This window comes from Gorilla gorilla, chromosome 2, assembly GCF_029281585.2.
Source record: "Gorilla gorilla gorilla isolate KB3781 chromosome 2, NHGRI_mGorGor1-v2.1_pri, whole genome shotgun sequence".
Lineage (NCBI taxonomy): Eukaryota > Metazoa > Chordata > Mammalia > Primates > Hominidae > Gorilla > Gorilla gorilla.
Genome location: NC_086017.1, coordinates 204,501,777 through 204,516,360, shown reverse-complemented (window position 1 = coordinate 204,516,360; position 14,584 = coordinate 204,501,777). Strand labels below are relative to the sequence as shown.

The 14,584-nt window shown below is 40.7% G+C and overlaps 1 protein-coding gene across 1 annotated transcript in view; it reads left to right on the top strand.

The window, feature by feature from the left end:
* ATP13A4 (ATPase 13A4) overlaps positions 1 to 14,584 on the top strand; it is a 154,956-nt gene that overhangs the window by 94,343 nt on the left and 46,029 nt on the right. Inside the window, exons 14-18 of the mRNA XM_004038221.5 lie at positions 1,491 to 1,641; positions 3,257 to 3,343; positions 3,571 to 3,724; positions 6,489 to 6,600; positions 12,384 to 12,508. Coding sequence (XP_004038269.3) covers positions 1,491 to 1,641; positions 3,257 to 3,343; positions 3,571 to 3,724; positions 6,489 to 6,600; positions 12,384 to 12,508 — 629 coding nt within the window. The remainder of the gene's footprint in view (positions 1 to 1,490; positions 1,642 to 3,256; positions 3,344 to 3,570; positions 3,725 to 6,488; positions 6,601 to 12,383; positions 12,509 to 14,584) is intronic.

Sequence of the window (14,584 nt, the reverse complement as noted above, 5' to 3'; positions counted from 1 at the left end):
TTACAGACTAGTGATAGTGTACGTCTCATAGTAAAAATAAGATTTTTTTTCTGATCTGTATTTTGCTTTTCAGTGTGAGTTTAAGTTTCTGTGTTAACTGTACTGCTGGTGGTCTCTTCCTTTTAGATATTTACTAAAATACCATCGGGTATGCGGTAAACCACCAAGATGAATTGCTCTTTTAAGACATAGTAATGAATATAACTAACAGGGTCAATATGAAGCCAGGACATTTTTGAACTCTTAGTGTGACAAAAGGAAGCTTGAATGCAAAAGCCAGGAAGCCATGTGGCTGAATTGTGAGTTAACATTGCAACGTGTTTGCTTTCAAAACAAAGGGCTACAGCAACTTAAGGTTATCTTTAAATAAATTCAGGGTCCATATTATCAGAAGTAATTGTCTGTCTTGAAATGTGGTCTCCAGGATCAGACAATAACAAATTTAGGAACTTTTCCAAAAAAGAAGAATAGGGAAGCTGAGAGGGAGGCCTGATCAAACTGTTATTAGAGGAAGTGCTAGAGGTTCCTGTGCAACACCAGAGGGAGAGAGGGTGAAGGGGACGGCAGAGTTGATCCATAAGTTTGAAGGAAGTTGGCATGTGGAGGACGGGGAGCAAGTGGACCCTTACTGGCTCCCAGGAGCAGATTCTGCCCCGATGTAGGATGAGGCTTCCACCGTTCAGACGTCCTCCAAATAGGATAAGCTGCTTTGAGAACCAACGCCTGTGCTGCACATTTGAGAAGGGGCTGTGACCAACCAAGCTGCAGACGACATTCTTCTTGTGACGCCAAAGCTGAACTTAATGGCCTCCACTCTGAATTAGTGAAAGAAGCCTGCATATAACATTTGAGTTGTATTTTAATAGCTTTTTAGATGAGACCGTGTTCTCACCTAAAATGAGATGATGGGGATAATGGTTGGGATATGGACACAAGAGGCCAGGGTGGAAGAGGTGGATGCAATGTTCTTTTGAAAAATGTTTTTAGCCGGGCGCGGTGGCTCATGCCTGTAATCCCAGCACTTTGGGAGGCCGACGCAGGTGGGTTAGCTGAGGTCGGGAGTTCAAGACCAGCCTGGCCAACACGGTGAAACCCCATCTTTGCTAAAAATACAAAAAATTAGCCTGACCTGGTGGTGGCTGCCTGTAATTCCAGCTATTCAGGAGGCTGAGGCAGGAGAATCGCTAGAACCTGGGAGGCAGAGGTTGCAATGAATCGAGATCACACCACTGTCCTCCTCCAGCCTGGGTGACGGAGTGATAGAGTGAGACCCTGTATCCAAAAGAAAAAGAAAAAACTCAGAGACCTTTCTCATACTCAGTGACTTACTTGGCTGAATGAAGCACTGTTAATGTGGGAGGATTGGAGAGTGGCTATTAATGCAACAAAGCATATTAAATTACTTTTTATAAACATGTTTGTTCACCTCCAAGATGCTCTGTTTCGGCATGAGGCGATGGAATGGAAACCCATTTCCTTTTCTCCTTAAGCTTTCAGGAAGTTCACAGCTTTGCCTCGGGCCAGGCTGTGCCATGGGGCCCACTGTGTGCGGCCATGGCCAGCTGCCACTCTCTCATCCTTCTTGATGGGACCATCCAGGGAGACCCTCTGGACCTCAAAATGTTTGAAGCCACCACCTGGGTAAGCCTCTGCTCTTCAGAGAATCTGAGAAGCTTCTTCAATGCCAGAGCAACATAGGCAATATCAGAGCTATCTAATTCTTATAAAAGGTGAGGTTTCCAATGTGGAGTACATTTGGTAGTGAAGGGCAAACCAATCTAAGGCTGGTTTCCTCATCTGTGCAATGAAGCTAATAATAGCATCTACATAATGAGGTTGTGAGGATTAAATGAGATGATGCATTAAGAAAATCCTTGGCACTATGCCTGGCAAATATTAAAGGTTCGATCATATTAATATAATTGTACTTATTATGCAATTATTTCTTGTCTCTCTGTACTGTTCTCCGAGCATTGTCTGGTTTCAAAGATTTTCCAGAATATGGGGATCAGAAAACATTGCTTTCTCCAGTGCTCAGGATAACTCATAGATTCTTGGGGAGTATAAGTCTTATTTCTATTAATTTCGTATTGATTTTATTTCCAAGACTAGAAAGAACAAAAAGGAAAACCACTAAAGAGCTTTTGTTGAGACTCTAAACTAGATTTAAGAGCCAACGGTGTCGTTCAGGAATCTGGCTTTTCCGATTCTAGTTTTGGCTCTGCTCTAACTGACTGCTGAATCCCATTAAGCTATCTCTCATGTTGGGGCTTTGGCTCTCATGACCATAAAATGAAGTTGAATTAGACCAGTGGTGTTCACATAACACAAGACAAGACAAACAATCTGGAATCTTCTCGTAAAAGGAAACGTTCTCCAGAAACACTCTAAAGACTAAATAGCTGGAGTTACTCCAGTTGAAATAAAAGGTGGGATCTAAAGATGAGGACTAAGGGACCTGCATCCCTGACTACTGAGCTATAATCCCTTCCTTTCTCCTGAGCTGCATATAGCTCTCGCCTCTGGTGGCCCACTTTGAGCACCACTGAAAGAGACAATCTTCAGGGTCCCTTCCAAATCTCCTGGAGCATTATTTCATAGCAATCTAATATAACTTTGCCAATCCTCCATCTTTTCTGGGTTACTGATTCCATATCTTTAAATAGGGATCCCAGTTTCCTCTCTGGGACCTTGTCAGCCACTCAGTGAGATGATTACAAAGCACTGTGTTGTCTTTGGGTAAAAGGTCCCTTTGACTATAATTTAGGGTCATTATTATAGCAATTACTGATTATTAACCATGTATATCACAGTCTCTGCCCTGCCCTACCCCAGCCCTGAGAACCATCCATCCAAATTAGACACACATGCAAGGGCAGGAAGAGCTGTGAAGTGCAGGAAAAGAACGACAGAAAGGTGCTTGCTTCACACAAAAGAAGTCTGGCCCTTCATGCACATGGCTTTCAAGCTAGGCTCTTCAGAAATGGAGACTGAGCCTTTACACAGCACATTCCAACAGAGAAAACAAGATAAATTGCATGAATAATTCAAAAGTGTCTGCCCTTCAAGTTGTGCAGCATTTTCAATGCATTTTTTTTTTCTGTGGCGGAATAAATCTGGTTCACCTCTGAGGGAAGAGACACAGAAAACACATTGAGGTGGTCTGAGGATCTTCTCAAGGGGAGGGTTCAAGCATAGCATCAGTGGGCAAACAATAAATAAATCTCTGCAATGAAATATCCTATTTGTGAAATAGGAAATGGCTTTTTCTGGGGACGATTTCCACATCAAGGGAGTGCCGGCACATGCCATGGTAGTTAAGCCCTGCAGAACAGCCAGCCAGGTAAGCCCTGCTTGCTCTTCACTCCACAACACCCAAACTCAAAGAGAAACTCTCTTCTGGCCCCCAGTTTTTGAAAGGTCACAGATGTGTCTTTGAATTTCAGGTGTGAAAATGGGTGAGACCTTCCCCCTTATTTGTTAAAATGAAGATTACGGAAGGAGTGGTTAATTCCCGGTAGCTAGAAGCTGTGTCAGCATGTTCCTCTCCTTTCCCCATCCCTCAACCAGGTCCCAGTGGAAGGAATTGCAATCCTGCATCAGTTCCCATTCTCATCGGCACTGCAAAGAATGACAGTCATTGTCCAAGAGATGGGAGGTGACCGACTGGCATTCATGAAAGGTGCACCAGAGAGAGTGGCCAGCTTTTGCCAACCTGAGACAGGTCTGTAACTTGACTTGGATTACACCTGGCAAATCTGTATCTCCAGATAAATATGTTCCCACAGCATTTGATCTATTAATTCAATCGCCTATGGGTCATCACCAATTGGGTGGCTCACTGGCATTCCAAATTCGATACGAAAACCAAGCGTGTCTTTCTCATTTCCTGTATTTCCCAGTTTCCTATTTTGGTGCATGGTACCAACATCCCCCGCCACCCATTTACGTGTCATCTCTGATTTCTCACTGCCCCTTAGTGCCTCTGTCTCATCAGTTGCTAATCCGTGGTCCTTCACTGCATCTGCTCATGCTTTCATCATTCTTGATCACTTCAGTAGTTGGTGGATTGACCCTCTGCCTCCAGTCTCCCCAATTTTGATTTGCCCTCTGTACTGTGACCAGATTTTTTACCTCACGATTATTTTAGTTGCTCTCATAGGCTCCAGTATAATCTCAAATTTCTTTAGGATCATATATAAGGCTTTCAGGTTTGAACTCCCAGTGAACTTTCCAGATGGGCCTTACCACTCCTCATCCTGTGCTTTTCCTAACTCTTCACAGCTTACTCTCATGCCTCCATGCCTAAGCTCATGATTCTCCCTCAGCCCCAGAATCCTTCCTTTACTGAACCACCTCCTCCCAGGCTGGTATATACACCACCAAATGCTTTCCATAGCATGCTGCAGTGGCATGGATCATAGCAATGATCTCATTTGATTGCATTGTTAGTCTACTGGCAGTAACTCAATTAGACAGAAATCCTTAGAGCAGAACTTGTGAGTTTTTTTCAATTTCACTCTTTTTTTTAACCTATATTTTAAGTTCAGTGGTACATGTGCAGGTTTGTTACATAGGTAAACTTGTGTCATGGGGGTTTCTTGTACAGATTAATTCACTGTCCAGGTATTAAGCCTAGTACCCATTAGTTATTTTTCCTGATCCTCTCCCTCCTCCCACCCTCAACCCTACAACAGGCCCCAGTATGTGTTGTTCCCCCTATATGTCCATGTGTTCTCATTATTTAGCTCCCACATATAAGTTTGGTTTTATGTTCCTATGTTAGCTTGCTAAGGATAATGACCTCCAGCTCCATCCAGGTCTCTGCAAAGGACATGATCTCATTCTTTTTTATGGCTGCCTAGTATTCCATCATGTATATGTACCACATTTTCTTTATCCAGTCTACCATTGATGGGCATTTAGGTTGATTCCATGTCTTTGCTATTGTGAATAGTGCTGCAATAAACATATATATGCATGTGCATCTTTATAATGCAATGATTTACCTGTCTTTGGCTATATATCCAGTAATGGGATTTCTGGGCTGAATGGTATTTCTGTCTTTAGGACTTTGAGGTATCACTGTGTTTTCTTCCACAGTGGTTTAACTAATTTACACTCCCACCAACAGTGTATAAGCACTTCTTTCTCTCTATAACCTCACCAGCATCGGCTGTTTTTTGACTTTTTAATGATCACCATTCTGACTGGTTTGAGATGGTATCTCATTGATTTGCATTTCTTTAATGATCAATGATGTTGAGCTTTTGTGTGTGTGTGTGATTGTTGGTCTTATGTACATCTTCTTTTGAAAAGCGTTCATGTCCTTTGCCTACTTTTTTTTTTTTTTTTTTTTTGAGATGGAGCCTCGCTCTGTTGCCCAGGCTGGAGTGCAGTGGCGCAATCTCGGCTCACTGCAAGCTCCGCCTCCCAGGTTCACGCCATTCTCCTGCCTCAGCCTCCCTAGTAGTTGGGACTACGGGCTCCCGCCACCTCGCCCAGCTAATTTTTTTTTGTATTTTTAGTAGAGATGGGGTTTCACCGTGTTAGCCAGGATGGTCTTGATCTCCTGACCTCATAATCCGCCCACCTCGGCCTCCCAAAGTGTTGGGATTACAGGCTTGAGCCACCACGCCCGGCCCTTTGCCCACTTTTTAATGAGGTTGTTTGTTTTTTTCTTTTTGTAAATTTTCTTTAAGTTCCTTATAGATGCTGGATATTAGACCTTTGTTGGATGCATAGTTTGCAAAAATTTTCCCCTGTTCTGTAGGTTGTATGTTTACTCTGTTGACAGTTTCTTTTGCTCTGCAGAAGCTCTTTAGTTTAATTGGATCCCATTTGTCAATTTTTGCTTTTGTTGCAATTGTTTTTGGCATCTTTGTCATGAAATCTTTGCCTGTGCCTATATCCAGAATGGTATTGCCTAGGCTGTCTTCCAGGCTTTTATAGTTTTAGGTTTTAAAAGTCTTCAATCCATGTTAAGTTAGTTTTTGTATATGGTGTAAGGAAGGGGTCCAGTTTCAGTCTTCTGCATATAGTTAGCCAGTTATTTCAGGACAATTTATTGAATAGGAAAGCCTTTCCCCATGCTTATTTATGTCAGGTTTGTCAAAGATCTGATAGTTGTAGGTGTAAAGTCTTATTTCTGGGTGTAGAGCTTGTGATTTATTCTCTGCATAGCCAATGCCTGCCAGATAGTAGATTCTCAATAAATGTTTGTTGGTTAAACTGAAGAAAAAAGAATTTTACACTTTTCCTATCTTTTTTTAAATTTTTTCAAATGCTTCCTTCTCATTTTAGCTTCACTGCATCTGAAGAGGTCAACCCTGACAATGTAGTTATGTTTAGAATTTTCAACTGACTTGTTTACATATCTTTGTAGAAGTGTGTTTTCTTGGGCAAAAGTTGGATGTTTGTAAAGAATTTCTTTGCCAGTACTGCCTAAGCAAATACCGCGTACTAACCCTGTGTTTCTTTCTAAACAGTACCCACTAGTTTTGTTAGCGAACTTCAGATTTACACGACACAGGGCTTCCGAGTCATAGCACTGGCCTACAAGAAGCTGGAAAATGACCATCACGCTACTACCTTGACGAGGTAAATGGGGATGATTTTGATAAAGCAGAAAGGTTTGATGGAAAGATGTGCCAGGTTGGAATGTCAAGTGCATTAGACTGGGATGGACTTAGGGGTTCTGGGTGGTGGACAGAGCAATGTAGCTTGCTGAATTTGTGTGCATAACATTGTCTCTGAACACTGGTAAATAGGGATATAGTAATCCCTGCCCTGCCTAAATCCCAAAGATAGTGTGAACACTCACTGGGGGATTTTATGAGAAATAGTCATATAAGATGTTTAATATGATGTGATTTTTACAGCTTTGTGAAAACAGACATAGAAATATAATCAGCGTTTCAGAATTTGAAATTGTGGTCATGACCCCATTTAAAAAAATTATAGTTGGTGGATTGGTTGGGAATTATGAAACATAACATTTACCAGAAAAAATTTTTGATTGGAAATACACAGCTTAATGAAACAAATAAATACAGCTTAGATGATGTAATCTTGGTGACATCTACAAAAAAAACAAGGAAAACTTCTGAGGTGCCATACTAGAGAAAGATTTTAACCTATAGATTAAATTTTACATTTTAGGATTAAAATAGAGATGCTTAACAGCTCCAAAACTGCAGTATTTATGAGTTCAATTTTATTTTTTTTAATTCCACTCTTTTCAGGTATCATGTTTATTTCACCTTTCATGTCATTTCTAACACTTAAGGTCAGCCACCACTGCTTATGCTGTTACGGAGCTAATCTAGGCTCATTTTTAAATTTAGGATTTTACATTTGGGAAGTCTAACCTATTTGTTTCAATCTAATCAGAGTCAACACTCTCTTGTAACTATATTTTTTAACTCAATATTCTAAAATAAAATTCACATATTATCTGCACATATTCTTTGTAAAAATATATAATGACCCATTATATAGTAAGAATAAAAGCAAAACATATAATGTTTCACACAGGTGATACTTTAATAAATGCTCAGCTGACTCCACTAACACAAAATGAAGTAACAAGTTGCTTGTACCTGTGTATAGAATAATTGAGGCTGCAACATCTACAAATACAGACCGATACAGGTGTGTTATGTATTGCAGACTCAAATACCTCAGTCTTGCCGCCAGTAAGGTGACTGTGAAGTGGTTAACAAGTCTTGGTAAAACTCTGAAAAAAACAATACAATCTCCTCCCAATTTATATAGTACAGGTAGTTACATTTCTGCAAAATTCAAAAGGATATAAGTGTGAAAAATACTTTGTGTTTATATGTAACACATATAAACTAGGAAAATTTTAATAAACAATTTTGTAATTGTTTAATATAATATAATAATATTATATATATAATAATAGTACAGTATATTCTATAATAATAGTAAAATATATACGGTATAAGCCAAAAGTATATTATTATACTTAGAAAAGTATAATAACTTTTTTCAGTGTTCATGAATGTCCAGTAGAATATTCAAAAGGCATGTGTGATGCGGGATAATTATTCATTGTGCATTGGTCTTTGCAGAAAGTCTTGCATAGATGCAAAAAAAAAAAAAAAAAAAAAATTCCACAATGTCCTCTAGAGGGAGGACTGTTTCTGCTTAGAAGGACTGCTGTGACCCAACCCTCTCACTTTGTGATGGGTAAAATGAAGCCCATTGTGGGAAGTGGCTCATTGTGTTTGTTTCCTGGGCTTGTTGGACCATTCTTCCCGGAGGGCCAGTTTCATTCTACCCCTGAAACTCTGGCTACTACAATTCTGTATATTTGTTGTAATTTGATCAACTTAGTTCAGGGTCACTCAAGTAAGGGAGCTAAAAGTAAACTTTGAGATTGGATATCACATTTTGAAGGAGAGGCAACTTGGGTCCAGGGAAGGGAAGGGACAGAGCAGAATTGGGAATGGAACTTGGTTTCCTGACAGGCTGTTGCCAAGGGCTATGGTAAGAGTCTGGCTACCATGCTGCTGCTTCTCATTGTCATAATATGATATTTGCATATTACAAGTTGCAAACTCATGGCTTTGAAATGCATGCACGTAACAAAGCACTTACTGTGGAGACACATGAGCAATGGGGAATAGTGAGGGCTGTGGCGCGCAGGAGAGTACATGTCCTGGTTAAAGGTACTGAAATTCTAACTTCTTAAAATCTTGTATGGTCTAAACACAAATCACAAATTCTCAACTAGGATTTGATCTCAGGTCATCAATCTGCCTCTCCTGTCTTAAAGCACATCAGCACCATGCATACACACAGCTAAATTAATTTAATGATCCTTTGTGAACTCCTGATTAGGATGGAACATTCTTGCTGTTGTTTTGGGGTTTTTTTGTGTGTGGTTACTCAGGGTGCTTCCAGCATTGGTATCATAATCTCTTCAAAGGTTATTGGCCCACTTCATGCATATTTCATCCTTTAAAAGTCACATGGATTTTAAGAACATGAGATGTAATCACAGGGATGACAATGCTTTCTATATATTACACTTATCATTCTTTATTATTTTTAGATACTTCAGGAGGAGGCATAATATCTGTGCAGGAAGCCAGAAGAGATAGAAAGCCATTCCGTTTCAGGGCTTACGACCCCTTGAGGAATTACTCCTTTTAATTTTTTTGGTTCAGATTAAATGCTCATGAAAGGAAGAACTTGTTTACCAGGCAAAGAAAGTGATTTAGTCATGCTCACACAGCAAGGCAGTGGTAGGGCTGACATTAGAACTCCAGCCTCCTGATTATTGTGCCTTGAACCATACAAAGGCCATAAGCCAGAGGAACTAGAAATACTAGTGCCAAGGTAGGCTGTAGTCTATGGCAGATATTTGACCCTGCAGCCATTTTCTTGGCCTAATCTGGCACTTTGTGGTTGGCTCAGGTCATGTCATCTGCAGAAATAACCAAGGCCTGGGGCCTGAGTACCAGGACCATGAGAAAGATTGGAAGACCTATTGTGCCAAACCCCCATGCACTTCAACAGGGAAGGCACCAGGTTCAAGAGGCTGAAGAAGAGACTCAGAGCCAGCAAAGGAGGCATGGGGTTTTATTAGGGGCTCACCTGCAGGGGAGAGAGTCCCGTAACAGCCGGCTGGACAGGAGAACCACCTTACATACAGAAACAGTCCAGTGGCAGCAAAGTGGACAACATATCTGCCTTCCTATACTCCAGTGGTGGTGAGCTGTGCAGGAAAACCGCTGCTGCCTGCAAACATCATGCAGTTTGTATAGTGTTTTCACTTGACTCCTTAATGACCTCCACCCAGCAACCTTCATCCACCTCACAACTCAGGGCTTCAGCTCCCTTTATGGCCTGGCACATGTTCCACTAGATGGGATGGGGGCTCAGAAGTTCCTCAGAGACAAGGAACAAATCTCCGGGTTGGCCACGGCCAGATTTCCTAGCTTGGAACATACATTCAGGTGCGTCTGCCATAGAGGGTCATTCTAAGGGTATGCTAAGTAGTTATTGCTATCAGGTGCATTTACCCTATAAGCCCTCAATCAGGCATCAACCAAGTTATCCTTCAAACCCCAGATTAAATATCATCTTCTACAGCAAGCCTTCTCCAATCACTCCACCCAGAAATGAGAGCACCCTCCTCTCTGACTCCATGGGACTCTGATTTGGACATCTGTTTTAATACTTTTCCCAGTCTCTGCTACTACAGTCTCTGCATATTCTCTGCCACTTTTTCTCAGTGCTGTTCCTTGAACTCAGTAAAATTTCTGGATGAGGAATTTCCATAGATTACCTGGCAAAAAATGGTCCCAACAGGCCTCAGAGCATTTCAACTAGGCACACATTTGCTGAGCACTTGCTGTGTGTTGGGCACCACATGAGTGGTATTGAGCACAACATTGAATCAGGTGGGATTGTTCCCAAGGAGCTGAGATAGTGTGACAAAGCAGAAGCCCAAGAATAAAACATGGGCAAATAAAATGTGAGTTACAGTGAAATATAAGTAATATGCCAAGGGAGCAATTATTCCTTTTCTTTTTCTTTCTTTCTTTCTTTTTTTTTTTTTTTTTGTGAGACAGGTTTCATTTTTGTTGCCCAGGCTGAAGTGCAATGGTGTGATCTCAGCTCACTCCACCTCCTGGCTTCAAGCAATTCTCCTGCCTCAGCCTCCCGAGTAGCTGGGATTACAGGCACCTGGCACCATGCCCCACTAATGTTGTGTTTTTAGTAGGGATGGGATTTCTCCATGTTGGTCAGGCTGGTCTCGAACTCCCGACCTCAGGTAATCCGTCCACCTCGGCCTCCCAAACTGCTGGGATTACAGGCATAAGCCACCGCGCCTGTCTGGGAGCAATGATTTCTATCTGAGGGAGCCTTTGTGGGGGCCGTGGTATAAGGCTCAGAACATTGGGAGGGTTTCAATAGCAGATCATGGGGAAATTACAACCTTTTCTATGAAGTAAGGACAAATGTCTTACAGCAGTCTAAAGCAAATGTCTAGAGATGGTTAAGTAGACAGAAAACCCATGGCTAGTGGTTCAACTTGGCTGGAAATGAGGGTGGGTGAGGAGTTTAGTGATAGCTGAAGCTGGAAAGATAGTTTGGAACCAGATCATAGAGAGATTTAAATGATAGATTCAGAAAATAGGAAGTGCCATTCTTTCAAGCCTGCTCTGAGGTGAGTAGTTCAAACTGTGTCCACTTCCTGTGGCTCCGTGGAGGCTTTAGCAGTTTCCTGGGAGCATCACTAACGCTAGTTCATGACTGTAGCTGATGTGAGACCCACTATTGAGACAGGCAAGGAGTCTGAGTGGGTGCCACTTTCATCTGTATTTCAGCCAGAGTTAGGCAGTGCTGGTGTCTTGTTCTCGATCTGTGTCTAAGATAAATAAATGATGGAAGAATCTTTGAACTCCTGATCCTGAATGTATTCCCTGCACTCAGTTCTGTAGAATATCCCTGAAAATATTCTTGGGGTGGATAGGAGCCTTGAAGGCTGCACCTATTTGCAGAAATCTTCACGCTTGATGCAGAAGATCATTGCTACCAGCTGGTGGAGAAAGAAAGGGATGAGCTTTACCTGAATAGAGAGGCCTGTTTGTTGAGATTATGACCTCATATCTCCCGAGGCTAAAATAATATTGATTATAGACTTGCCTGCTGGAGAAACTGGCATTTTATTTTATTTTTCTTTGCACCTCCCTTATTTTTCATGCTTTGTGCCAGAACTAAAACTCCCCTTTGTGGGTAACAGGTGAGGCAATGAAAATCAGCCTAGCCACAACAGATGGAGGAGACCCTTACGGGCTTTCAGCTCATTTTCTGCAAAGGTTAAAGCAAAGCTTTTGCTTAATGAACACTCTCTTCCTCTTCCTCTTCATTCAGTTAGAGTAAACGTCTCCAGAGCCTTTGTGTCCGTTTCTGTTCTCTTTCTGGATCGCTCCCGGTCCCTAATCAGCACCTAACAGTGCTTGAATGAGTGAATGGAACCACTATGACAGGGGTCTTTTTCTTTTTGTTTTACTTCCTGTAAGAAAGCTATAATGTGGCTGGGTGCGGTGGCTCACGCCTGTAATTCCAGCACTTTGGGAAGCTGAGGCGGGTGAATCACTTGAATACAGGAGTTCAAGAGCAGCCTAGCCAACATGGTGAAACCCTGTCTCTATTAAAAATACAAAAATTAGCCGGGCGTGGTGGTGGGCACCTATAATCCCAGCTACTTGGGAAGCTGAGGCAGGAGAATGACTTGAACCACTGTCCTCCAGCCTGGATGACAGAGCGAGACTCCGTCTCAAAAAAAAAAAAGCTGTAATATGTGTTATTTCTGTTCAATACATCTGTATATGTATTTTCAGGGAGACGGTAGAATCAGACCTGATATTTCTGGGGCTGCTGATCTTGGAGAATCGATTGAAGGAAGAGACAAAACCTGTCTTGGAAGAGCTCATCTCAGCCCGGATAAGGACTGTAATGATCACAGGTATAAAACAAAGTATACAGTGAAAACAGTAAGAATTTGATGTGGAAATAGACATGGTTCACTCATTTAATAAATGTTGTTGACTACCTACTCTGGGCCAGACACCATTCCAGGTGCTGGAGATGGGCAACAAAAACGCACATTTACTGCTTTCCCTGAGTTTCCGTGTGAGTGGAATGAGAGAAGATCAACCAATCAGTCAAATAGTATCAGCGTTTTGAGGCACACAAATAGGATAATGCAGGAAAGTGTCTGACCATCTGTTTTAGATGAGATGGTTAAGAGAGGCCTCTCCGAGATGTGACATTTGAAATAAGACCCGAATGGCAAGAAGACATGAGTCAGGCAAAGGTGATTTTTATTGTCAAGTGCTAGAAGAAGAAGCATCCTCAGTTGATGGGGTCTATAAATATGCTGAAAGCCCATCAATCATAAAATCCACGATTCTAGAAATTTAAGAAAATGATGTCCTCTCTACTCCCAATCCCAACTCCAAATCATACAAACAAGAGAGCAATGAGAGTAAATCACACAAGAGAAATGTGTGAAATTTCTTAATGAAATTAAGTGTGACTTTATTAATGAAATTTCACACTGATGCTATAATTTTTTAATTGGGAAAGAGACGAGGTGAATACATGATTTCCTAATGAATTCATGTTCATATTTTTGGGGTGTGTTGTCTTTCTTTTCCCTGCTCTTGTAGTCACATGCTTTTAACTCTATCATTTATGTCACGAAGATACATTATTTCCCCATCAAAGCACGCATTTTCTGTTCCCATTTCACCTGAACCCAATTCTACAGTTGCAAACTCTAGAATACTTTTATTTCCTCTTTTGTACTTCTCTGTCCCCTGTTCTACTCCCCACAATCCAAGACGATCTTGGACTGTTTTTACTTTTTTTACTTTCTCCCTTTCTAACACCCCAGTCCAACTTTTTGAAGTTGCTGAGTTCATTTACTACTGGTTAGGATTTCCCTTACACGGTGACCCTTCTGTTTCAAAAATCTTTATTTAGCACTTAGATGACACATTCTCATAATCTATCCTTAACTTAGATTTATGTACAAGTGTTCATCCTTCTCCACCCTCTCTCTTTACTTCCTCTTTTCTCATATTGAAATTTCTGCTGTATTTCTTTCCTTGCTTGTTTACAAATTTTTTTTCACTGAAGTATTGCCCTTGGATGGAATGAAGGGGTGCTCTTAGATTTCTTACATATGCTTGAATATCTTTCTTTGCTCTGACACATGAATGACATCTTGCTCAGATATAAGATTCTTGAATTATTGTTCTTTTTTCTTAATGATCTGTATGTAGGGGCTATTCCTTTGCCTTGTGGCTTCTGATATTGCTCATGACAAGTCCAGTGAGAGTCCATTGTAAGTAACTTACTCTTTTCTGCACATAAACTTTTTAACTTTGAAATTTAGAAATGTTTGCCTTTGTGTTTTCCTTATTTCATTAACTTAGTCTGGAACATGGACAGCACTTTTAGAAAAATTTTTATTTTTATTTTTTTACCATTTTTTGACATTTATTATTAAGTCATCATAATATCTGTCACTTTGAATGTTATACATATGATAAAACAGATTATGAAAAGTATCATATTTATAACAAGAACATTGGTTTATATAACTGAATCACCAAATACGCAAACCCTTGTGACAATAACTTAATGGACTCAACTCTATCCTCTGAATGGACCAGTTTTATGATGATTCATTCACTTAAAAAGTTTTGAATTGATTAGAATTTCTTGTTGCTTCTTTCTGTGACCCAAGGCCTTAGAATCAATCCCTGGAAACCAGTGATCAGAACCAGACTTCCCCAGAATCAAGAAGAGATTGGAGTGGGAGAAACATGGACAGCACTTTTTAGTCTTTCTTCCTACCAGAAAAGACTTCCCTATTGTTTATTTAATTTTTGCCTCTGTTCTCTGTCTTTCCATTTTTACTTCTGGTAGTTCCATTATTATCTATCCTCTCAGTCTATCTTTTTTCTTGTAGTTGTCTTATTTATTTGTTTGTTTATTTATTTATTTTTTAGAGACAGAGTCTTGCTCTGTT